General features: G+C 41.0%; 1 protein-coding gene across 1 annotated transcript in view; it reads left to right on the top strand.

Moving 5' to 3' along the window:
* Positions 1-745: 745 nt before the first annotated feature.
* LOC134220678 (nuclear pore complex protein Nup88) overlaps positions 746-26513 on the top strand; it is a 234877-nt gene continuing 209109 nt past the window's right edge. Inside the window, exon 1 of the mRNA XM_062699784.1 lies at positions 746-1136. Within this exon, the coding sequence (XP_062555768.1) occupies positions 909-1136 (228 nt within the window). The 5' untranslated portion in view covers positions 746-908. The remainder of the gene's footprint in view (positions 1137-26513) is intronic.

Genomic DNA, 26513 nt, shown 5'->3' with positions numbered 1-26513 from the left:
TTGCTGCCTAAAATATTGAATTTGTTTGAATAATATTTTGGATCTCTGGGAAGAATCAATGAAAAAACGGGACAAATTGAGGACTTTTTAGATTAGACTGTCCCGTTAAATACGGTAAGTGTGGTCAGCCGCGTGTTATATTTATCATATTCAAAGCGAAAAATCTTACAATAAATATTCCACCAGAAAGGGAAATTAGTGACTTGTTTAATCATATGTCCCCGAAGCTAATTTTCGAATGCAGACCTAATTTTTCGCTGAAAGTCGGCTACTCACGGTATTGCGTTGTGCTGGAATGTGTCATCATGTGTATTATGTATTACTTTTACTATTAATGCAGTTCTACCATGGGAACTGAATGCAAAAGAAAACAAAGAATATTGGAAGTAAAAGAAGGTAAATGTACATTTAAAAGATCATTCTAAACGAAAATTACCTATCTTTCAATTCAAAACAGTGTAGAAATAAGTTGCAAAGACATCTATTTGCCGATTTTACGAACACTTATCGCAATATTTCCAGCTATCAGCTCCCTATCCTTCCCTATCGAATTTTAGCCCTTGCGAGGGTCGACTACAAACATTCTGGTATTCAAACGTCTCTATTTTAAAACTCGCGCGCGAATACCTACTGGAGGGATCGACAGCCCCACAGACCACACCTATTCCAAAGCAGCTGTTTTCTCGCGCGCGGTTACTTTTTCTCTCTCTCTAGAGAGCAACTCTACGTTTGACAGTCGGCATCGTCATCGTCGTCCGACTCGAGTTTGTTTATGTTTTGAAATCGTTTTACGCTGTGCTGTGTTTGTCGGCGGAATAGTTTCAGTAAAAGTGACTAAATTTCCGGGATAATAGTGTTTTAATTTGTGATTTGCGATCAACTAACGGTGAATAATTCAGTGCGCGATAATGTCGTCGTCTAACGGTGGTGTCAGCAGTGCCGACAGTTTCGGTTTCAGCGGGATGAAGATTTTTGAGGTGGCGCGCGACTGCCTGCCGGACGATCGGAAGCGAACGCAAAATCTGGTGGAAACGAAGGATGACGTGCTGTTTGTGTGGAATTCGAAGAATTGCTGCGTGCTGACGTTGAACTGGCGAGCGGCCAGCACCCGGAAGGACCAGCAGCAGAAGTATCAGGTTAGCGTAAATTGATACAAATTTGATCACTCCCCCAGCAGCAGAACATAACCTGCTTTAGTATGGGAGAGTTTCGTGTTTTTGTTTGGATTTTCCGTGACGGTTCTTGTTTGATAACGTCACACACGAATGTGAGCAATGTGAGAGGGAGCACGAGGCGCACGCTAAATTAAATTGAGATAGATAAGTTTGGCATCTTAAAATAATTTTGAATCTTAATAATACTAAATAAATGTTTTTAATACAGGTAATAATTTAATATGTTCTTGAGTTATATATGACTATGACGTCACAAAAGTAAAAATAAAAACGAAGTGAGTTGAAACTCGTAGAAATCATGTTTTCGTTTGAGTTTTTATACCGTAACTTTATCGGTAATAATGCATATTTAGGGCATTATCTTATGTCATAACGAGCATTACTAGCGTTGTAAATATTTAGTAGTAAGGAATAGTTTTTCTACAGCCATGTGATTGACTCAATCGATTTCTTGTTCAATGTCAACTTTTATATTATTCTACGCTTCTCATGCGTTCTTCTTTTTTTGACTACAAAAAAACAAAAAGTGCTGCATTAATTTTCGACATGACACTAGCTCAGTTGTGGCCGGATGTCGAGCCAATTCTTCAACGCGGTTTAAACTGCAAAATTGTTAATGCTTTTAATTTTTAAATACTCGAAGGTGATGATTGAAGTTTTCTTATAATTTACTACATGTATCTACAACTATCTGGTGGAATTCAATCAACGAACTATTAGACAGAGTTGGGGAAAAAACATCGTGTCTGAAATTAGTTATTGACAAACTACTAAATGAATATGAATTCAAATTAATGAATGTTCAAATGAAATACAACTTCAAGCAAAAACTATGTAGGGTAAAACGACCTATTATGGAGGGGTTAAGCACCGTGTCAAAATAAAATTGATTACAAAAATTCTTCAAAAATTACCTGTAGGTCGATTTCCATATTGTAGTAGTTGAATAAGATGCTCGTTAACTATAGTTTCGTAAATATTACGTGAATTGTGTTGAACTTATGTTGTTTTGTTTTTATCACCATAAAAACAAACTACCGCAATAATAGGACGCAGTTGCCTATCGTTGCGATATTTTTTGAAGGTCAGTCCTATTGTTGCGGTATTGCATGTAATTCTTATGGAGAGCGATACCGCAACAATAGGACCTTAGCACTACCGCAATAATAGGCTCAAGGGATCAAAATTTTTAACGAAAAATGTTGATTTTTCATCATTTTGAACGGAATTTTGTGAAACAAAAGCTGTTATAGTCGTTAATTCGAAGAGTTTTAGCGTACCCACAATTGTTTTCAATGGTGTTATATCCAGAATGGACTACTTTAACACTACCGCAACATTAGGGCATACCACAACGATAGGACGTTTTACCCTAGTCCATTATTCCATCCAAAAACTGGATATATAAAACCATGAAGTAAACGCACAGAGAACAGACAGACGTTCATCTTATATCGTGAAGTTGTGTAAAACTTTATACTTGTCATTTTGAAGTATGTCGTTATGTACTTGTTGCGCGGTGCTAGTGTGCTGAGAATGTTTGTAGAAATTTTCTGTATTTTACTTTTTAGTGCTAGTGTTCAGTCCGAATGGTCACTAAATGGCAGTATCGCCTTGATTACGTAGTGTAAGCCAACGCCATTGCTTGGTGAGATTGAGTTTGTATGTCGGGCAGTCTGCGTTGCCGTCGCTGAGGGACGTTTTCACGCACGTTTTCAACAAAATTTTGTATGAGCCACCATGTCCGTTCTCTGTGGTAAACGTAAGACTTTTAAGAAGCCAACCTAGGGTTGAAAGCCTCTTTAACCTTTTGTCTGTGCTCTGGGGTCAATATGACCCCAGGCCACTTTGAGTGGCTGCCATTTTTTTAATTTTCAACCGATTCTCCTAATTTTTGGTAGTTTGGTAAAACTCGCCGAGATCTATCTCCTAGGTGCAAATTCACTTCAAAAATCTTTAAAATATGCGCTACAGTGTACTTTTTTCAAAAAACTTACGTTGTCTGTGCTCTGGGGTCAAATTGACCCCAAATTGAAATTGCTATAACTTTTTTAATGCTTGGCCAATGTTGGATTTTTGGGGCTGTTTTGAAAGATAATTTAATCATATTTCAGGTCGTTACCAAAGATTGACTTTAGGTGGGCGGGTACATCGCGGGGAGGGTTTTTCCTAAAAAGGGTACAAAAACAGTAATTATTCATGCTTATTTTACTTATATCTGAAAATCCTACCCATTTTGAACTGCACCTTTTCAAAAAGGTTATGCAGGAAGGCGTGTGCTTTGATATGAGGTATTGATTAGTTTAGAGCTTGTTCGCTGGCGGTGGCGGTATATTTGAATTCATTAATTTAGACTACTCAAGTAATTCCGATATATGGAATTTTCCTCATTGTAAATATTCTTATCGCACAAATTTGCAATTTGTAACGATGACGTCTTTAATAAAGTTCGTCTGGTGGGAATCGACTGTCATGTGACTGAATAAATAATTAGGAAATTTACAAATAGGCGGCGCTAGTGTACTTGCAATATTCTTACATATATGAAATATTGCTTTAGCTTGAGATCCCTCGTACCTACACTCAAGTTGTATTCGGCAACATTGTTCAAGATGTGTAGCACTACAAAGCGGTGCTCAATATAATGAGTACGTCTTCCAATTTTTGAATTTCTGCGATAAGAATATTTACACTGAGGAGAATTCTATATATCGGAATATCTTAAGTAGTCCAAAATAATGAATTCAAATATACCACCACCTGGCAGCCGAGTTCTAAACTTACCAACGCCTTATGCCAGAGCACATGCCTTCCTGCATAACCTTTTTAAAAAAGATGCAGTTCAAAATGGAAAGGATTTTCGGATATAAGTAAAATAATCATGAAAAATCACTCGTTTTATACCCTTGTTCACTAAAACCCCTCCCCGCGATGTACCCGCCCACCAATAGTCAATCTTTGGTAACGACCTGAAAGATGATTAAATTATCTTTCGAAACAGCCCCATAAATCAAAAATTGGCCAAACATTAAAAAAGTTATAGCAATTTCAATTTGGGGTCAATTTGACCCCAGAGCACAGACAACGTAAGTTTTTTTGAGCACAGACAGAAGGTTAATAAAGATAATAATAAATAATAAAAATAATGAAAATGAAATGCGAATGGATGAAATTAGGTTACTGAATGTTGTAAAAACTTTTAGAAATTTTTTCGACCTCGGTTTAGAAAGTTGTTTTGGAAAAAAAGTTGTTTTTCATGGCCGATACTGACTACAAAGGCCATAAAATTATAATAATTGAATATTACATTTAATTAGGGTAGATGTACCAGATGTGGTTATAACACTATCAGGTATCAGGTATCAGAACATCGGCTCCAGGGGCACGTTCACCTCAATTTGGGAGATTTGCGCCATCGCCTTCACAGCCTTTTTCATCACACACCTGACGGAAAAGGAAGTGAACAAAAAGGAAAGGAATGTGGATGGGAGAACAAAGGGAATGTTTGGAAAAGGACCCTTGAAGAGGGCATACAACGCATAAGCGTACAAGAGCTTATAACTCCTTACCACAACGGGTTATGAACAACAAAATACTCTGAAGATCCAGGTTTCTGAAGTCAATTTCACTAAGTAAGTGTTTACCAAATATTTGGAAGCGCAATTGTGCATAGACTGGGCAGTTACATATTAGATGATAAGAAGTTCCATAATCGGATTCACAACTATCACAAACAGATGATTCAACGCGTTGAATTTTTGCCATGTGATAGTTCAGTCGGCAGTGACCTGTCAAGGCCTTGACTAAGACGCAATTCTGTTTAGACAGATTAGCTAAATAGCTTGCCACTACCGGAGATGGCTCCCGGATGTACAATTTTGTTTGATGACATGAATCCAGACTACTCCAATGCCATTTGTGCTGAGTGACAGCCCAAGAGTTGATCAAAAGCTTCACCCAACACTTGGATATTGGAATAGCTGGCTCAGGACCAATAAAGTCATGCGATGCTCCATTACGAGCTAACTCATCAGCCAATTCGTTTCCAGCTATGGAAGAATGGCCAGGTACCCATATAAGGTGTAAAGTATTAACTGAATTCAGTTCCTCAATTTGAGTTCGACATGCGATTACTAACTTCGACCTTGAGTTGGCTGAGGCGAGAGCTTTAATAGCTGCTTGGCTATCTGAACAGAAGTATATTACTTTGCCCATAATGCGTTGCTGCAGTGCAGATTGCACTCTACACATGATGGCAAATATTTCCGCTTGAAAGACAGTGCAGTGTGTACCCAGTGAGTGTGACTGTTCCAATCTCAGCTCACGCGAATAGACGCATGCACCTGCTCTACCTTCGAGGAGGGAGCCGTCAGTGTAACAAACAATGCTGTCCGACATACTTCTCTTTAAATAGCCAGCTGTCCACTCATCCCGCGAGGATAATTGTGTTGAAAATGTCCTATAAGGAAAACTACTAACGTGTGTGAGATCACTTGGAGCAAGGAAAATTTTGTCCCAATTAACCATAAGCGGTAACAACGAAGTGTGTGTAGAACTGCGGTTTACAGGATTCTCTTCCATAAAACCTAGTACCCATAGTCGGTAAGTACAAGATGCAAGATGCGGTAAGTACAAATGCTTCTTGTTTGAGATGTATGTGTAGTGGGGCCACGTCGAAGAGAACTTCGAGAGCAGCCGTGGGAGTTGAAGAGAACGCACCAGTCATTGCCATTCGGCACATACTTTGCAGACGGCCTCATTTAGACTGAATTGTCCTCACTTTCCCCTTTTGCCACCACACAAGACATCCATAAGCCAAAATTGGTCGTACAACTGTTATGTAAATCCATTTGATATATTTGGGTTTAAGATCCCAAGTTTTACCAAAGGTTCTTCGGCATTGGCCGAAAGCCATACACGCCTTTTTAATTCTGAACTCAATGTTAGGAGTCCAGGAAAGCTTTGAATCCAAAATTAGACCCACATACTTTACTTGATCAGTTACATTGATTTCAGAACCAAAAAGATGTAATGGACGAATACCATTACGATTACGACACCAACTTTCAACTACCTGAAGAGCATTTTGCATCAGGTCGAATAAGGTAGTAATGCACAAACCCACTATCAATGTAAGATAGTCGTCGGCAAATCCATAGGTAGGAAAACCGCCATTATTGAGTAACCTCAATAGCGTATCTGCAACGAGATTCCACAAAAGTGGAGATAATACTCCCCCTTGAGGGCATCCGCAGACACTTAATTTCCTAATCGCTGCTTGACGTAATGTCGAGTAGAGATGTCGGTTTTTAAGCATCTGGTGAATCCATTTGGTAATAATATTAGGTAGCCCATGACAACGTGCGGCTTCCAATATTGCATCGAAAGACACGTTGTCGAAAGCACCTTCAATATCTAAGAAAGCACCCAAGCACGATTGCTTTTGAGCGAATGCTTTCTCGATATCGAACACAACCTTGTGTAGAAGAGTCACGGTGGACTTTCCAGATTGGTAAGCATGTTGATTAACATGAAGAGGCATGTTTGCCAAATAGTCATCACGAATGTGATGATCGATAATACGTTCTAAGCATTTCAGAAGAAATGAGGTCAGACTGATGGGTCTAAAACTCTTTGCTTCTTCATACGAAGCACGTCCTCCTTTTGGGATAAACTTTACAGTGACATTCCGCCAGGATATGGGAATATACCCAGTAGCAAAACTGCATACTAAAAGCTTTTTCAAAACATGTTTGATATGCTCATAACCTCTCTGAAATAGAATAGGGATAAATCCCATCCTCCCTGGAGATTTGTAGGGAGCAAAACTGTTAAGTGCCCATTGAATCGATTCAGTAGTTATGATTCTACGTGCTTGAGCCCAAGACCCATAGCTACATGAAAAGACATCAGGATCATCCGAAGATGTTATATCGACACATCCAGGGAAGTGCGTATCAAATAAGTGCTCTAACGATTCTTCATCAGAAGAAGTGTAGTCGCCATTTGGCTTGCGAATTTCGCCAACTTGGAAATCCTTGGATCTCGCAAGAATTTTATTCAATCGACTGGCTTCACTCAAATTGGAAACATTTGCACAAAGGTTTTTCCAGCCGGATCGTTCAGCAGATCGTAGAGCCTTCTTGTAAGCTTTGCGAGCCAACTTGAAAGAATCCGTCCCTGCTGAATGGCGTCTGTTCCAACTCCTTCTGCACTGCTTCCTTAGCTTAGCCAAATCGGAATTCCACCAAGGGGTTCCTCTTGAGGTTTTTACAGAACGTAAAGGGCAAGCTTCTTCGAAAGCTTCCATGATGTGCAACGTTGTAGTATCAACTGCATCATCCAAGTCGGTAGGAGTTTCTATAGAAGGTAGATATCCATGAAATTTGGTAGAGAGCAACTCTGTGTAAAGATCCCAGTTTGTTGAACGGGATTTCTAAAACGCAAGGTCTGCGAAGTAACATTCAAATGATCAAAGTAGATGTAGCGATGGTCAGATATCGATTCCTCATCTGACACATGCCAATTAGTCAATTCGTGACTGATTCTATTGGAGCAAAGGGTTATGTCTAACACTTCTGCTCTATTAGATACCATAAAGGTTGGGCGATTGCCTATGTTAAGTAAACTAAGTTCGGTACTACTTAAGTATTCCATCAAGCTGGAGCCTCTCAGATTGATATCCGAGCTACCCCAGATGATGTGATGAGCATTAGCATCACTGCCGACAATTAGCGGAAGGCCTTTTGAAGTGCAATATATGACAACTCGTTTGAAAGCATCCGTAGGGGATGGTTCATCATGTGGTAAATAAACCGAACAATAGACGTATTTCCTGACGGGGGCTCCGCCAGTTGCATCAATTGTGACAGCACATACATCTCTGGTTGTTAGTTCAGAGATAAGTGTAGCAACAATAGCATTGTTAACAAGCACACATGCACGCGGCATTGATCGAGAGTTTGCCATTTCTTTACTGAAAGCAGCAAAAACCGGGTTCACTAGGTTACCTAGGTAGAAGCTACCCTTGCGAAAATAGGGTTCCTGCACCAAAGCCACTTGGGATTTGCCATTTTGCATAAGTCTACAAAGATTAATCGTTGCTGTTCTTTTATGCTGAAGATTGATTTGAGCTATCTTAACTGAAGCCATTGCAAATTAAGATAATGCACTCCACAACTTCAGCATTAATATGAACAGCAACGATGAAACCAAATTGGTATCTTATCAGGAAAGTCAAAGACGAAACACAGAGTACAATGTGTATAACGCATAAAGCGAATCCATATAGGTGACAATTTGTTGAAAAACTAAATAAAAACATGCTCATAATCCCACCCTTATTTAACCTCAAGTTGAGATTGAATAAGAGTAGCCGATTATTTCGGAGAAGCAAAAAGTCAACTACGCCATAGCTCCGGTTAGCGCAGTAAGGGCTAGATACTGTGAAGGGTGCCCTGGTGCTTCACAGGCTCCGTTAGCGGTTAGGTTCTTTTTAGACCCCCTAACCATTCATTCGTAGGCACGGTAAGCATAAAGCCGCATCACACCAAGAATTTGGGGTCACCTGTATGGTGGACTTATACCACCGGAACAGGCAATCCGTAGCGTTATTCTTAGCCAGATAACTGGCTGCCGACACCACACAGCTATCTTGGCTGTTCGGGGAGAGAAGTTGACATTGACTTTACGTCAACTCTCAATGTGGCCGAACAGCCGAAAAAATGTACCAGATGTGGTTATAACACTAATTGTCGCACTAGTACATTATACACCAAATGGCGTTTCACCACAAAACATGTTCAGATAAGTGAATCATATGTATAAGATACGATAACACCTTTACTCTCCTCCACGAAACTCAAAACATAATTGTAATAATTAATTTTTCTCAATTTTCGACTTCCTTTGCACCAGTTGTCCCACAGGCGGTCCCATTATGGCCAATCCCATAAGAAAACAATGGGATTTGCCATAAAATAAAACGAAAATTAAAATAATGCCAAAACTAGTCCAAGCGTTCCTATTATGGATTAGGCAATGATAAAGATAATTTCAAATTTTAATGTGGTTTTCACTATTCTAATAAAGAACAGGTAGGAAAACCTTTCGTTTGATATACTAACACCTATCATATGTCTTTTACTTATTTTTTAATAAAATTAGTTGTTCTCAAGTATGGCGGCGATTGGTACACACGCTTGATTGTTTCGCCATGGGTCCAAATCTGGTGAAAGAATTATTGAAATTCCATAAAAATTAAATACTGTTGTCGAACAAATATGTGGTAGGCGATGTTTCCAAAAAACTGCGAGGATATTTACTGCCATGTTACTCATATTAGGGAGTATCCATGAATTGCGTAACGCTAAGTGCCCAAAGTCTGACAATCCATAAAAAAAGTGTGTCATATGAGGAGGGAGGTGGAAAATGACGCATTTTTGTGTTACGTAATTTAGTTCATTTCACACAGTGAGAGAGCGGTCGGAAAACGGAGCTAAATTCAATTATATTTTTTTCATATAAAATGGAGATTATCATCACTTTTATACTATTTCAGAGGATTCCCCATTTGTTTCGATTTGACAAAAGCGCGATGTTTATAGTCTCACTTTTTAATTGTATCACATCGAAACAAGAAGGAAATCCTAAAAAAAAAGTAATTTGCGATGCGATGCTTGCCGAATGCAACCGCCATCATGGCGTTACAAATAAACTTGACAGTTCGAAGCAAAGTTCCTTACACGTACATAAGAGAATAAAAGACAATAGCGACTGTGCATATCTTACACATAATTTCACACAGATTGCTATTCTCTCGTGTCATCATCGTCATGTGTGAAAATTATTCATGCGATGTGTAATTTACTTGAAGCGTGTAGTGTATACTGCCGCTAACCGCAAGTCGATTACATTTGTCTATGGCATCCATGTACAGATGTGCTCGACTTGCGGTTAGCGGCAGTATACTCATGCAGTAAAATGTACATAGATGCTTTCAATAAATAACTGAGAAATTCCTAATAATACTTAGTTAACTCCTTAGTTATACTCCCAAAGTTACCAGTTTTGAGTAAACCCGCGTTATATGCCATTTGCTATACACATTTTTGGCAGACATCTTCATGCGGCTGTTTCCGCATGCCGCTAGCGCCTGAATACAGGCAGTTACTGGTAGGAAACAAGACACTGCTTATGACTCATTGATTTGACAAAAGTTGAACATACTCAACATTCTTTTTGTTCAAGTAAGTTGAACGAATGTGTTTAGACATATTAATCGCGTTGAAGTCTAGCGACCCCAATTGGAACTTAACATCCTAGTGCCGATCAATTAATTGGAAATCTAATGGTTTTCGTTCATATATTACATTTTTGCTTTACCTTTTAAATGTACTTTGCCATTGCTTTTCAGGTGGTCTAAAATGTTGTATAACTCGATAAAAATTTTCCGTGTAAAAAGCGTTCTTTCTACCGCTAGATGTCGCGACTAACAGCTGATAAAATTATCCAATATTAGACATTGAAGATGCACTACCCTGATATAATTCTAATTAGCAATAAGATTTTCCATGTTTAAACTTGTTCACATAACGCTGACAAACTACATAACTTAATAAATAGACCGTACGACTTTCCACACTACATCAAAATAGCGTCGCAAAAATCACGAACTGTACCAAGTATATAAAGGGCTGGATATTGTTAAGCTTATACAACACGGCAGACTACGGTTGGCTGGACACGTTGTTCGTATGCCGGAAGAACGTCAAGCGAAGATAACATTTAACTGAAAACCCGGAAGAGGCTGTAGGCTTCGTGGAAGGCCGCGTACAGGATGGCTTTTTGCAGTTGAAGAGGACCTGAGGGCGCTCAATGTTCAGGGCGACTGGAAGCGATTGGCCCAGGATCGAGTCCAATGGAGAAGGATACTCCATTCGGCGTAGGTTCATCGAAAAGCTGTAGCCCATCAAGTATCATGTAGTATCATGAGGCTAGCTCGATGATACTCCACGCCCCGAGAAAACTTCTTGCCAATTTTTGAATGGAAACCAGTGACCATGCCTTGTATATGCGCATCTTATCGCTGAACAAATCAAGGATGTAAACCTTGAAAATGATAATGAATCGATCAACGTGTTATCATAGGCCAGAATGAAAGTATTTTGCCTGTAGATGCGCATAAAAAGTTCATCGTTCGCTGGTTGTTGATGGGAAGTGTTGGGCAACCTATAAACATTCAACATGATGATATGACACACTGCCCAACGTGTTTTTATATACCAGAATGGGGATATTCCGCTTGAAGTTACATTTGTGTCGGTCTTCGTTACGTTGGTTGATTCATAGGTCTGTACTCCAAGGAGTTCGTGGGAGACCTACAAACCTCGAAAATGATGATAATCCACCCAACGTAATTTCATATAAAACAAATAGGCTATTCCGCTAGAAGTCACACAGGAAAAGTCCGTCGTTACGCTGGTTAGTCCACAGGTCTACACTCCATTGAGTTCTTGGATGGCTTACAAACCCTGAAAATGATTATAAACCACCTAGCGTGCTTCTATGGATCAGAATGGAGCTACCTCGCTAGAAGCCACAAGTGAGAAGTCCACCGCTTCATCGGCATAATTGTACAACAATATCTACTAGATTCTTATTCCTTATTCTATGGTTCTATGGGTTTGGAGAACTGATTCCAAGAATTACGCTTGTAAGAATATTATTTATGACTAAAGACAAATTGGATGAAGCCATATGAATGGTAAAACTTCGAAGTTCTATTCTATAGGGCAAATGGAATTAAGTTTATGACTGCGAGGCAAAGTTATATGGAAACGTTTTTTTTACTCATCTCTGGAAAACACAGTTTTTTTTCTGCTGATGCTGATGTTGAGCGACAAATTGTCAAAAGAACAATGTATAGTAAGGTTTTTGGATGGACACAAATGGTTTCAAACATCCCTACTTATTTAATTATAACGTTTGCGGTTAAACCAGATTGCTATCGGAAATCAAGGTGGGGAATCGCCCTTGATTCCAATCTAAAATAAAAATTGCATAAGCATGACGATTACTACTCCCGACCACGGCCATCTTTACCGTAACTAGGGATAGGAAAAGAAATGTTGATGTAGAAATTACTTAACGAGAGGCCCCCGACTTGGCGACGCCCTCATAAGTTCTACGGAGTTGGTGGTTGGGTAGGGTAAGGTAGGTCATGGAGGTTTGCCTCAAGCTGGCAATTCGACCCACAGACTATGTTGTTTACCTGTTTTTATTTAAACTCTTGCCAGCCGGCTGTCGAAAGAGTATGCTAATATCGATTTTATTTACAATTTATTCTATCAACAACTATCCGTTGAACAAATCTAAATTTACCAAATTTGTACTTTCTGCTCAGTGAGCAAAACGATTCTTCTAGGTTCATCGAATACAAAAATCAAACCATGCCTTTTAAAGATAATTATAATAAACATTTTACAAAGTTTTATTTGAAGTATTTTCGCGATTTCTGATATAAAATTCAATAGCTCTGTGACGTAAACGGCCTAAATGCACCACCACCAGAAAATATTCATCACGCGCTGATCTACCTAAACACATATCACACATAGTAATAGAAATGGTACTTCCTTTTGCGTTGTACAAATATGTTGCATTTCACAAAGAACATGCTCCCCTTTTCTCCATTCCATCAAACGTTTCACTCAAATTTCAATGAATCACTTCAATTTCGATAAAACACGTCACCGGATGAATAAAATATAATAAATAAATAAATACCACTATCACTCGCGAGCGCGTTACTTGTTTGGGGTTTGTTAATCACTTGGATAATGGATCCAAAAGCTCTAGAACTGAACACTCACATTAAAGCCTAATCAAAAATAAAAGTTGCCAAAACAATACCACGAGCATGGCCCAGAATCAGTGCCAGCCCCAATGTGCGACTTCATTATAAGAAACTTTGGTCCGGAATGCACTGGTTGGTCCATGCAGCATAATATAATTTAGCGGGTACCAGTACAGGTTCATAAGGTACCAGTCATGAATTTAGCCAGTCTAGTTCGCTGAGTGCATGCTTGGATAACTCATTCAGTTGCATTATCTATTCGTCTTACCCGCTTAAGTTATCTCCGTGCGTGGTTATTGTTCATACTGTGAAGATGACGTATTTCCGGCTTCTACCCCGCCAGATAGGCGAATTTTGTCTGTGGCTGCAGCGCATTCCTGGTGATGGAAATTGTTTATTTGGAAGCCTCGTTCACCAGACTGACTGTTACCGAGAATCTCATCACTCCTGTCAAATCTCTTTCATCTACGTTACCCACTTCTGCGGTATCTCCTTTACTGACTGGTGTAAACATTCCCACTATCGTCTCGCCTGTTCATTCAACTCCGCCTTTCAGTGTCTCGGACGCGCCACATGCATCCCTGCTGTCAATTGGTGTAGTTGTATCCTGCACTTGTTTAGGGTAGCCCGATTCAGTTAATAATACTGATTGCTTACTCAAGATGGTCTCTTGGAACGTGTCAGGATGTCGGACACGCAAGAAGAGGAGTGATATCGTCTATTGTCTGCATCAGAATGGAGTTGCAATTGCTTTTCTACAGGAGGCGAGCATCGATGCTGCAAGGCCCGATACAAGCAACTTCGTTTGGCTTACTGGAAGCACTCGCATAAACCGAAAGCGTAATTTGGCTATTCTCGTTTCCAAATGGCATAATATCCGCGTAAATTATGTTAATTCCCTAGGATCGTACATCTTGACGGCGAATGTTTGCTACACCATCGTGTGATAGTTTTAAACTTCCATGCACCTAACAAGGCCAACTCGACATATTTGGGTCAGCTGGGAGGTTTTTATGAAAGCTGCTCCGACAAAGAACTAGTGATATTGGTTGGGGATTTCAATAGTCATCTTGCGTACAGCGATTCCACAGATCGAGAGAGAAATTGTCTCGGCAGGATCACGTGTCACGATAGAAGCAACGAAACCGGAGTACATTTGCGTTATTTTTTGTTACAGCATAATATGATGGTTCGTACCATGAGAGCCAGCAACTCACTGATGTGGACGTGGACCAACGGCTTGACGTGTTCACAGCTAGATCATGTCATCACTCCTCTTCAATCCAAACATTACTTACGTGACCTCAGAGCGAAGATGTCAATTAGTGTTAAAACGGATCATAAGATGATAATCTGGTCTATTGTGCCAAATAGGAAGTCAACTGTTCTTTCCAGGGTTAAATGTAACCAACAACTGAGGTACTTCAGGTCACCTCACTTTCTACCGTTAGGTGAACCGTCCATCTTACAGCATGCAGAAACCCAAAAGATTTTCCACGAAGAGCTCCAGAAAACTCATTCTGACCAACGGTTGCCTCCTCAAAATGCGTGGAAGGCTTTGATGCAGAGAACAAAATATGCAGCAGAAAAAGCTCTTCAATCTCGAGGTCGCCTACCGTTCTACGAAGCTGTCTGCTGTTATTTCTCGTCTGAGATTGAAGTTACAGCAGTACGACGAGAGGAAGTGTGAAGAGTTCTTCAACAGTCTTCAACAGTATCCGTATGGGGTTCGTATTAACCGTACTCATAAGCACCTGAAGAGGCATCGCAAGCGTAGGGATGTACAGTTCTCGTCCAATCCATTCAGCAGTTGGAGCACAGCAAGTGATGGGCTAAATATCGGGTTGCCCGGGCATATTCCAGAGACTGATGGTCATGAATTACCAGCAGGACCTACCCTTTACGACGTACGACGAATCTTAGACTCGATGGCAAATGGAAAAGCTACTGGCCAGGATCGCCTACCTGTTGAATACCTGAAGTATGCGGATTCTTCTGTCTTGTTGGAGTTGAAAGACCTATGAGAAGCTGTGTGGGTCAAAAACAAACTCCCAGATGAATGGAAAAACACTATTGTTATTTCGATACCAAAGGTACGGAAACCAACGTCCCCATCGCAATATCGTCGAATTTGTTTAACAAGCACTGGTTACAAAATATATGCGATGTGGGTTTTGGAGACGCTCCGGCGATATGTCGGCAATGTGGGATATCACCAAGCTGCATTTTTAAACGACAGGTCAACCACTGATCATTTTTATGTAGTGCAACGTATTCTCGGTGGAACGGTGGAATGGAGGAATTCCCGTGGCTATAATGTCGCTAGATATCGAAAAGGCGTTCGATACGGTCAATCTCACATGTCTTCCGGCCATTCTTAAAGGTACTCACATGTCTAATTACAACATTAAATTATTTCATTTGTGTGCATATTTCACAGCAAAGGGAGTGCCATGCTGCATTATTAACCGTGTTGTGGAGTGTTTGATAGGTGACATAGAGCAAACCCTTTGGCAAGGGGAAGTTTCGCATCCTACTCCGCGTCGCATTGGCATAAAACAAGGTTGTCCGTTAAGCCCCTTTGTTTTTAACTTGGTCATGGAGGCGGTGCTAGAGAGTGCAGAGGAGGTTTGCGGCTTGTTTCGATTGAACCAGGAAGGCTCGATTCGCGGTTAAACATGGATCCGATAGTTCCTAAAGTCTATTCCGGAAATTCCCTGTCGAGTCTTCAGACCACTATCAAAACAATGCCGTCTCTGAATCGTAAATAAAATTCTGGTTTACCGAATCCGTAAAAACTTTGTAGAAGTTGGATTTTCTTTGTATGAGTTTGGATTACCCCTGAGTAAAAATTCAATTTGGGCCCTCCATCTTTTGGACTGACGCGCTAGCCATCTGGACTATTTACCAGATTAACTAAATGTAAAATTTCATTTTATTAAAAACTGAGTGTCAAAGTGTGAAAATTATAAAAATACTAATTCATAAATATGGAGAATGAAGTAACACATTATACTCCATTCATATTGTCTATACCACTACCAATTTCCACCTAAAACAATGAAATAAGTATAAAGTATGTTTGTTATAGACGCTTTATTTTTATGGAGGTTATCTACAAAGCCACCTCTCAGTATAGTATCATCAGTTTTATAGCATATGGAAATTAGCGCTTGCAGAAATCAAAACAGAAACAAAAACATAGTTTCAGAAAAAAAATGTTAGCTCTTTTAGTGGAATGTCTTCAACAGTCTAAGAAGAGTTTGGTACCTACTTTCCTTTTAATTCAACTACGTTTTGTTATCTTTACAGATACGTATTTTGACCTCAACTGTGAGGCCGTCTTCAGTGTCGTAAAGTCGAGTCAACTACGAGATCTTTGATTGATTACATGCTGTAATTAATGCTTGGTGGTTACTTGGGTACTATTATATTTTATTGTAACTTTTACAGATACGTATTTTGGCCTCAACATTAAACTGCACGTGGATGCGTAATTGCTTCTAGTTTACTAGATTTTTTTTTCATATATAGATGGGACTATTATTTGTTTACCGGTAATAAAGTTGTCCATCAGTATCTGCATTATTGACTGAAGTTACAGAAGTAAAACAGTTAGTAGGTACTTGTCTACCGTTTCAACTTCAATCAGTTAATTATCGTCCTATCAATTATCGGCCAGATCGGTTGTTGAGTTTTTAAGTTATGCCCAAATAAGTAATTATTAAGTGTTCTTATTGAAGTAAAAAGAGCGCTATCATCGCAAGGTGGTTGCAGCATTATCCATTATCAATTGAAAATATCTCATATCTCAGTAATTAAATTTTTATTTTATTTTTCAACTTGTGAACTTTTGTTCATAATTTCCGATAACGCTCATTTATCAACCAATAATGAGTTATTTATTACCATAATTAGCTTTTTATGACCATAATCTAGAAGTTAAATGCAATCGGTCTTTCTCACACAAACCATCCTCTACGCAACTCTTGTTTGATCTTCCATTTCGTCTTCCACAGATGAGAGTTCGTTTTCATATCTCCGACTGCACCATTTGGCAAGGTGAAACTGGAATTAGAATTTGAATTATAGGAAGAAAATTTTATTACATTCCCGTTCTCTTTTCCCATCGTCATTTGCCTACAGTGAAGAAAAAACTTGAAAATAATGAATGGATTTTTCATTTTCTTTTCTAAATTTGTTCACTCGAGCCCCGTTAACTTCCCTTCGCTGCCAATTCAGAAGGGACAACCTCACCCTTCACGCGCGGCCAGGAGGTAGGCATTGGGTACCCGCTCCGGTCGCTCTTATAATGATTAACATTCTTACTTGCCCGAGGGGGTGACGACCAAGTTCCTTTTTTTTCCTGGTGCCTCTGGTCGGCAATCTATATCGACATTATCGCTGTTGCCTACGCCATGGATTCCCGTCGATTCGGCCCCATTTTCGATGGCAAATTTACCTTAATTTAGCTCTCCGGAAAATTGTCCTGCTCTCATAATTTTTATGATCGTAACAAAATTATTCAAATTCTACCCCAACGGTGGGAGGAAAATGAGAACAAGATAAGAAAGGCAGACTCCGTCAATAATTTATGATCCACGGTTCGGCAGGGGAGCGATTCTTCTTCTTCTAAAGATGGAAATTTTTCCCCACTTCAGAATGGTGACGCAAACTCGACCATACGAGCAATGATCCCGCCAAGGATCAATGAAATGTGATAAATTCCACATGACGGTAATTCCCACGACTGTCATAGGTTGGCTTGTGAAAGAATAGACAAAAGAAAGATTTTATTTAGGATACAGCCTCGCAGCATAGTTTCACATATCTCCCCAATAGAACCAAAACTTTCTGAAAAGAAACCATTAACAAATGTGCTAGTCGGGATCGTCTTTCGAGTTTTCTTCCGTGGTAAGAGATCTAGGCAAAACTTTCCCTAATATTTATTAATCTCATATCTTTTCCTTTTCTTTTCCCCATCGCAAACAACTTATTCTTCAACTTAAACAGTAGATTCTGACTGACAGAAACCGACACGACGACGTGTTCGACGAGTGCTCTCCAAACTACTCAATCTTGACGCGTTCCGTCGTCGTCTTTTCATCCATTCATTGCTTGTTTTCACACACAAACAGATAACCAAGCATATATACGAAGGAAATCCTTCATAACTTATATCTAACTTTAACTGGGAAGAAAAGGTCGGCGGTCGGAATGTGTCTCTCGGGCGACACTTGCTTTTTGTTCTGGTTTTGGTCCACTAGCTGGCTGCTGCTCTTCCGCGGGTATGAAAACGGTTATAATCATGGTTGATGGAGATTTCACTTTTTCTCCATACTATGGGTAAAAAATCCATGTCGTAATGGTTTGTATTGTTTTTAAAACAAGTATTAATGGATATTAGACTGGCCCAGATTTCTATGGGGAGAAACAAATGTTGTCGAATTCCACGGGGCACCCCCCAGGATTGTGTCTTTGGGTGAGAAAATCAATCTCTGAAAATTTCAGCTCAATCGCTTGTTGCATAAGCTGGCGCATTTGATTTGAAGTTTGTATGGGGATTTCAGCCAAAATGTATAGGAAAATACACCTCCGTCACTCATTCGATCTGGAAATTGGTTTTGATTGCTCGATTGACCTCAGAATTGCAAAAACGGCAGTTGGTATGCTACAGAACAATTTCACAGAACATTACATGATGATTAAATAAACTTTCATATAATTTTCGGCTGAATTATTAGGAGCTGATTTGTGTATTTTTGGGTTTTTTGATCGAATCGCATCAGCCGAAACCCATATAAAAGTTCATTTAATCATCATACAATGTGCCCCGTGGAATTAGACAACTTTTTGTTTCCTGGGCCAGTCTAATGGATATAGGTAATGATTTTACATTATTATTATTATTTATTCAGACTAAGGCCGAAGTGGCCTGTGCGGTATATAAGAGTCTCCTCCATTCGGCTCGGTCCATGGCTACACGTCGCCAACCACGCAGTCTACGGAGGGTCCGCAAGTCATCTTCCACCTGATCGATCCACCTTGCCCGCTGCGCACCTCGCCTTCTTGTGCCCGTCGGATCGTTGTCGAGAACCATTTTCACCGGGTTACTGTCCGACATTCTGGCTACGTGCCCGGCCCATCGCAGTCGTCCGATTTTCGCGGTGTGAACGATGGATGGTTCTCCCAACAGCTGATGCAATTCGTGGTTCATTCGCCTCCTCCACGTACCGTCCGCCATCTGCACCCCACCATAGATGGTACGCAGCACTTTCCTTTCGAAAACTCCAAGTGCGCGTTGGTCCTCCACGAGCATCGTCCAGGTCTCGTGTCCGTAGAGGACTACCGGTCTAATGAGCGTTTTGTAGATTGTCAGTTTGGTACGGCGGCGAACTCTATTCGATCGGAGCGTCTTGCGGAGTCCAAAGTACGTACGATTTCCAGCCACTATGCGTCTCCGAATTTCTCTGCTGGTGTCATTTTCGGCAGTCACCAGTGAGCCCAAGTACACAAGGATTTTACATGTTTCCTAAATTAACTCCTTTGCTACCATATTTTAAATACAATAAAAACACGCACACATCAAACACGTCTATAGGAACTTGGTGACAGCAAATCGGTTGAGGAATAAGATCGAAACTGTTTTAGCGTTTTTTGGTTAATTTTTAACATATAAGTCGAGTCAGGTACGAGACACTGAAGACGGCCTTACTGTTGAGGTCGAAATACGTATCTGTCAAGATACAATTAAGTGGTGGAATTCAATGGGATTGTATAAACTCGTCTTATGACAAGTAATTTTAAGGAAAGTACTAGATGGTCGAGAAACGGCTATCCATTCTTGCCAAAAGTGATGAGAGTAACAACAAGTCGTGGAGTCACAACGATGAGCAACTGGACTTAAAACTAGCACGGTTCCAAAGCTGTTCGGAATCTAACAAGACGTTCTTGCGACACAGCAAACCCATGTTGTGAGCCCAAAGCAACGTTTGGATACCCAGGATAGCAATAGTCCATGGACAGAAGTTTTCCATCCTGAGAGTACCAATAGGGAAGTGCAGGACCAAAACGAGTAAGTTGGTTTCAAGTGAAAAGTCATGATCGTCAAGGTTGATGGTAAAAATTATTCTGACGTCTTGAACACAATGATAAGAGAGGAAATACTGTCTGCTCTAGGCGGTGATGTGATCAGTGCAAGGGAACGCAAAAGGGCGAGATGGTCATTGTTCCTATGAAGGAATTTATTGTAGAAAAGCTCTGCATACAAGCTGACAAAAGAACTGCCTGGTAAAGGCATACAAGTACACGCCCTATTTCCAGAAGTTACCATCCAATACATTTTTAGTTTATTTTTGTTTATTTAGGTTTTTAAATTAAACACTACACACTAATTTTGCTGATTTTTTTTGTGCTGTTCAACCAGCAATAAATTCAGCAAAATGTTTTGCTATTCATTCATTTATTTAGTTAACATCTAAACAGATAACACTGAATCAACAATTTGACGCCACAATGCACGGTTCGAGGCCGCATCTCTCCATCCTCGGATACGCCCCACGCTCGCCAAGTCGTTCTGCACCTGGTCTGCCCATCTCGCTCGCTGCGCTCCACGCCGTCTCGTACCTGCCGGATCGGAAGCGAACACCATCTTTGCAGGGTTGCTGTCCGGCATTCTTGCAACATGTCCTGCCCATCGTACCCTTCCGGCTTTAGCTACCTTCTGGATACTGGGTTCGCCGTAGAGTTGGGCGAGCTCATGGTTCATTCTTCGCCGCCACACACCGTCTTCTTGCACACCGCCAAAGATGGTCCTAAGCACCCGTCTCTCGAATACTCCGAGTGCTTGCAAGTCCTCCTCGAGCATTGTCCATGTTTCATGTCCGTAGAGGACTACCGGTCTTATTAACGTCTTGTACATGACACATTTGGTGCGGTGGCGAATCTTTTTCGACCGCAGTTTCTTCTGGAGCCCGTAGTAGGCCCGACTTCCACAGATGATGCGACTTCGTATTTCACGACTAACATTGTTGTCAGCCGTTAGCAAGGATCCGAGGTAGACGAATTCCTCGACCACCTCGAAGGTATCCCCGTCTATCGTAACACTGCTTCCCAGGCGGGCCCTGTCGCGCTCGGTTCCGCCCACAAGCATGTACTTTGTCTTTGACGCATTCACCACCAGTCCAACTTTTGTTGCTTCACGTTTCAGGCGGGTGTACAGTTCTGCCACCTTTGCAAATGTTCGGCCGACAATGTCCATGTCATCCGCGAAGCAAATAAATTGACTGGATCTGTTGAAAATCGTACCCCGGCTGTTACACCCGGCTCTCCGCATGACACCTTCTAGCGCAATGTTGAACAACAGGCACGAAAGTCCATCACCTTGTCTTAGTCCCCGGCGCGATTCGAACGAACTGGAGTGTTCGCCCGAAATCTTCACACAGTTTTGCACACCATCCACCGTTGCTTTGATCAGTCTGGTAAGCTTCCTAGGGAGCTGTTCTCGTCCATAATTTTCCACAGCACTACGCGGTCTATACTGTCGTATGCCGCCTTGTAATCAACGAACAGATGGTGCGTTGGGATCTAGTATTTACGGCATTTTTGAAGGATTTGCCGTACAGTAAAGATCTGGTCCGTTGTCGAGCGGCCGTCAACGAAGCCGGCTTGATAACTTCCCACGAACTCGTTCACTAATGGTGACAGACGACGGAAGATGATCTGGGATATCACTTTGTAGGCGGCATTAAGGATGGTGATCGCTCGAAAGTTCTCACACTCCAGTTTGTCGCCTTTCTTGTAGATGGGGCATATAACCCCTTCCTTCCACTCCTCCGGTAGCTGTTCGGTTTCCCAGATTCTGACTATCAGTTTGTGCAGGCAGGTGGCCAGCTTTTCCGGGCCCATCTTGATGAGCTCAGCTCCGATACCATCCTTACCAGCTGCTTTATTGGTCTTTAGCTGTTGAATGGCATCCTTAACTTCCCTCAAGGTGGGGGCTGGTTGGCTTCCATCGTCCGCTGAACTGACGTAGTCATCTCCTCCGCTGCCTAAACTTTCACTGCCTGTACTCTCAGCGCCATTCAGATGTTCCTCGTAGTGCTGCTTCCACCTTTCGATCACCACACGTTCGTCCGTCAAGATGCTCCCATCCTTATCCCGGCACATTTCGGCTCGCGGCACGAAGCCTTTGCGAGATGCGTTGAGCTTCTGATAGAACTTGCGTGTATCTTGAGAACGGCACAGCTGTTCCATCTCCTCGCACTCCGCTTCTTCCAGGCGGCGTTTCTGGGTCTGCTGTCTCCGCTTCCGTCTATAACGTTCCACGTTCTGCCGGGTACCTTGCTGCAGCGCGACCGCCCGCGCTGCGTCCTTCTCCTCCAGAATCTGTCTGCACTCTTCGTCGAACCAATCGTTCCGTCGACTTCGACCCATATACCCGACGTTGTTCTCCGCTGCGTCGTTAATGGCTGCTTTAACTGTACTCCAGCAGTCCTCAAGAGGGGCCCCATCGAGCTCACCCTCTTCCGGCAACGCTGCCTCGAGATGCTGCGCGTATGCAGTGGCGACATCAGGTTGCTTCAGTCGCTCTAGGTCGTACCGCGGCGGTCGTCGGTACCGAACATTGTTGATGACGGATAGTTTTGGGCGCAGTTTAACCATCACCAGATAGTGGTCAGAGTCGATGTTAGCGCCACGATATGTCCTGACGTCGATAATGTCGGAGAAGTGCCGTCCATCAATCAGAACGTGGTCGATTTGTGATTCTGTCTGCAGTGGTGATCTGTTTTGCTATATTTACAGCAATCAAGAAAGCAATGCGTTTTGACAGAACTATTGCTGGTTTCCAGCAAATTTATCGCGGCTAAAATTTTACTGGTTTTTCAGCATAATCTTAAGTTTGTGTTTGCCAATAGTTTTCATTGAAAATAAGGTAAAAACATAAGCCCCCCACATTCAATAAGTTTTGAATAAATATGTATAGCCTGCAAACTTCTTACGAACTGCTATTGTCATCTCCAAACCGCAAATTGGGAATTTATTCCTCGGTTCCGCTTTCGCCGCTGTCGCAACATGACAAATGAAATGAACGAATAAGTGTTTGACATATACATTGCTGGATGTTCCAGCACATTGCTGGATGTTCCAGCAATGTCGAAGAATTGCTGGATTTTCAGCTAACAAAACCAACTTAGCTGAATTTTCAGTAACAAGAAATTTACTGAAGCAATTCCAGCAATTCAGTTTGCTGGACGACGATAAGTAAATTTGGTGTGTAAGTTCATCACACCAGGACCAGTGCATTGCAAAAACTTCGGTTAAATAACGGGAACAGATGAAACCGTTTTTAAGCCTGGGTCAGTACCAACCCGAACCCTGAATAAAAAAACGTTCCCAGTTCCATCTGTCATTGGATCTGGTGGTGTGCGTGTACTGTGCTTATTTTAATTCGAAACATATGATCGACACCATACCGGACTTTACCAGTGCACTGGCAGTTTGTGGGCCACAACGAATCAGATCATGATAAAAACGATCAAGTACGCGCTCTGGTTTTCGCGAATTACGAAATTTACTTTTGGATGGATATATCTACCCCGGATTCTCTATTCCTTTCTACTTTTTCAGAAATTTCTCCACTAGTTCATTCAGGCTTTTGCTCGAAGTTTCCTTTTGGAATCCTTCCGCAAGTTCTTGCAGACATTTACTTGAAGTTTCTTTCCCGAATTCCTCCAGGAATTGCTCCGGAAGTTCTTTCAGGAATGTATTCAGAAGTTCCTCTTCTTCTTTAAGTTACGTTCGGAGCTCGGGAGTTCGTTAGGAAAGTTCCGAAATTCCTTAAAAAAATCCAAAGGAATTTCCTTTAGAAAATCCTTCAAAAATTCTCCCGGGAGTTCCTTCAGTAAATCATTTGGAAGTTCATTCACGAAATCCTACTCAAATTCCTTCAGGAATTTCTTCAGAAGTACCATCAGGAGTTCCTCCAAAAATTCCTTTAAAAATTCCTCCAGAAATTCCTCTAGAACTTGTTCCAGGAATTCCTCCTGAAGTTCCTCCAGGAATTCCACCGGCTGTTCCTCCGGTGCACAATGGGGAAAATGTTGCATGTTTCGGGCAAAATTTGATAACTCTAAAGGCCGCTGAAAGAAAATTGTGACCAAGAACTTTTCTTAAACAAAATTTTCCCAGGAATCGAATGGGGGTGATTTCCAGTCCGGCACGCCATTCCTAATAGGACTTTTTGGACGTTTTCCACCAACTTCCCCCAGAACTTTGGTATTATGAACGGAATGCAGTTGTTATAAGCAGTTTACGGCATATTTATGATTGAATCTGAATGATTAGAATATTGTTGGGTAAGCGCAGTGTTATTTTATCTGGAGAGTATGTTAGTTTTAGGGGAATAAGGGGTAAACTAGTCTCATATATTATATACATACAAATGGATTTCTGTCTGTCGGTCTAATCATTATAGACTCGGAAACTACTGAACCATTCGGCATGAAATCTAGTATGCAGATGTTTTTGGAGTCGAGAAGGTTCTTATGATTTTTAGAGACCCCTCCCCCTTCTGAATGGGGGGCTTCCACATAAATAAAAAAAATCAGCATAACTCGAGGACTAATCAAGCAAATGCAACCAAAGTTGTTAAGCTTCTCGAAGTCAAGAAATGTTTCTGTGGTGATTCGTGACCCCTCCCCCTTCTAGAAGGGGAGGATCTCATATATACATGAATGTCTCCGTAATTCGGAAATTGATCAAGCAAATGGAACCAAATTTGGCATGTTTATATAATAGGCAAGAAATGTTTCTGTGGTAGTTCGTGAGCCTTCCCCTCTCTTTAAGAAGGGGGAGGGGGCTCCAATACTAATGGAATCGAAATTTCCACTTAATTTATAAACTAATAAAGAAAATGGAACCATATTTGGAATGTGAAGGTTTTTGAAGTCAGGAAATGTTTCTGTTGTGGTTCGTGACCCCTCCTTCTCTTGGAAGGGGGGGGGGCATAATTCGAAAACTAATCAAGCAAATGGAACCGAATTTGGCATGTAAGGGTTTTTGAAGGCAAGAAATGTTTCTGTGGTGGTGCACAGATATTTATTTAAGATATTTAATTTCTCGTATGCGGTGTCTCGTCCTCACTTTTCACCGAGACATTATCAATTGAACGATTTTGCGAAATAATCATATACTTTCAATTTTAACTGGTTGTACTTCCACCATCTACTTAAAGAATGCAACTCTGCATTCAAGTGTTCAATCGCATCTTCTAAGTCTTTAGCTGCAATGAATAACATTTGTATTAGAGCCTCCCTTTTCAGCATGGGGAGGGATCACAAACCACCACAGAAATATTTCCAGACTTCAAAAACCTTAATATACCAAATTTGGTTCCATTTACTTGATTAGTTTCTGAGTTATGTGGAAATTTCGAATTATTTTGTATGGGAGCCTCCCTCCTACCTTCCATGGAGGGAGGGTCACGAACTACCATGGAAGCATTTCTTGCCTATTATATCCACCACATGCCAAATATGATTCCATTTGCTTGATTAGTTTCCGAATTTCGCAGAAATTTATGTTTAGTTTATATAAGAGCCTTCCCTTCCAGAAGGGGGGTCACGAATCACCACAGAAATATTTGCAAACTTCTAAAACCTTAACATACCAAATTTGGTTCCATTTGCTTGATTAGTTTATGAGTTATGTGTAAAATCCATAAATATGGGAGCCCCCCCCCCTCCTAACAGAGAGGAGAGGGCTCACGAACTAACACGGAAACATTTCTTGCCTATTTTATCCAACATGCTAAATTTGGTTCCATTTGCTTGAATAGTTTCCGAATTATGCAGAAATGTATGTTTCATTTGTATGAGAGCCTCCCCCTTCCAGAAGGGGGAGGGGTCACGAACAACCACAGAAACATATCCTGACTTCAAAAACCTTAACATGCCAACTTTGGTTGCATTTGCTTGGTTAGTCCTCGAGTCATGCTGCATTTTTTTTATTTATGTGGAAGCCCCCCATTCAAAAGAGGGAGGGGTCTCCAAACATCATAAGAACCTTCTCGACTCCAAAAACATCTGCATACTAGGTTTCACGCCGAATGGTTCAGTAGTTTCCGAGTCTATAATGATCAGACAGACAGACAGAAATCCATTTGTATGTATATAATATATGAGACTATTTTACCCCATATTCCCCTCCAGACAAAATAACACTGCGCTTACCCAAATATATTCTAATAATTCAGATTCGATCAGAAATATGCCGTAAACTGCTTATAACGGCTGCATTCGGTTCATAATACCAAAGTTCTGGGGGAAGTTGGGGAAAAACGTCCAAAAAGTCCTATTAGGAATGGCGTGCCGGACCCGAACTCACCTCCATTCGATTCCTGGGATCATTTTGTTTAAGAAAAGTTCTTGGTCACAATTTGCGTTCAGCGGCCTTTTGAGTTATTGAATTTTGCCCGAAAC

This window comes from Armigeres subalbatus, chromosome 3 (genome assembly GCF_024139115.2).
Source record: "Armigeres subalbatus isolate Guangzhou_Male chromosome 3, GZ_Asu_2, whole genome shotgun sequence".
Classification (NCBI taxonomy): domain Eukaryota; kingdom Metazoa; phylum Arthropoda; class Insecta; order Diptera; family Culicidae; genus Armigeres; species Armigeres subalbatus.
Note: the sequence above shows the minus strand (reverse complement) of the source record. Positions and strands in the feature narration are given on the sequence as shown.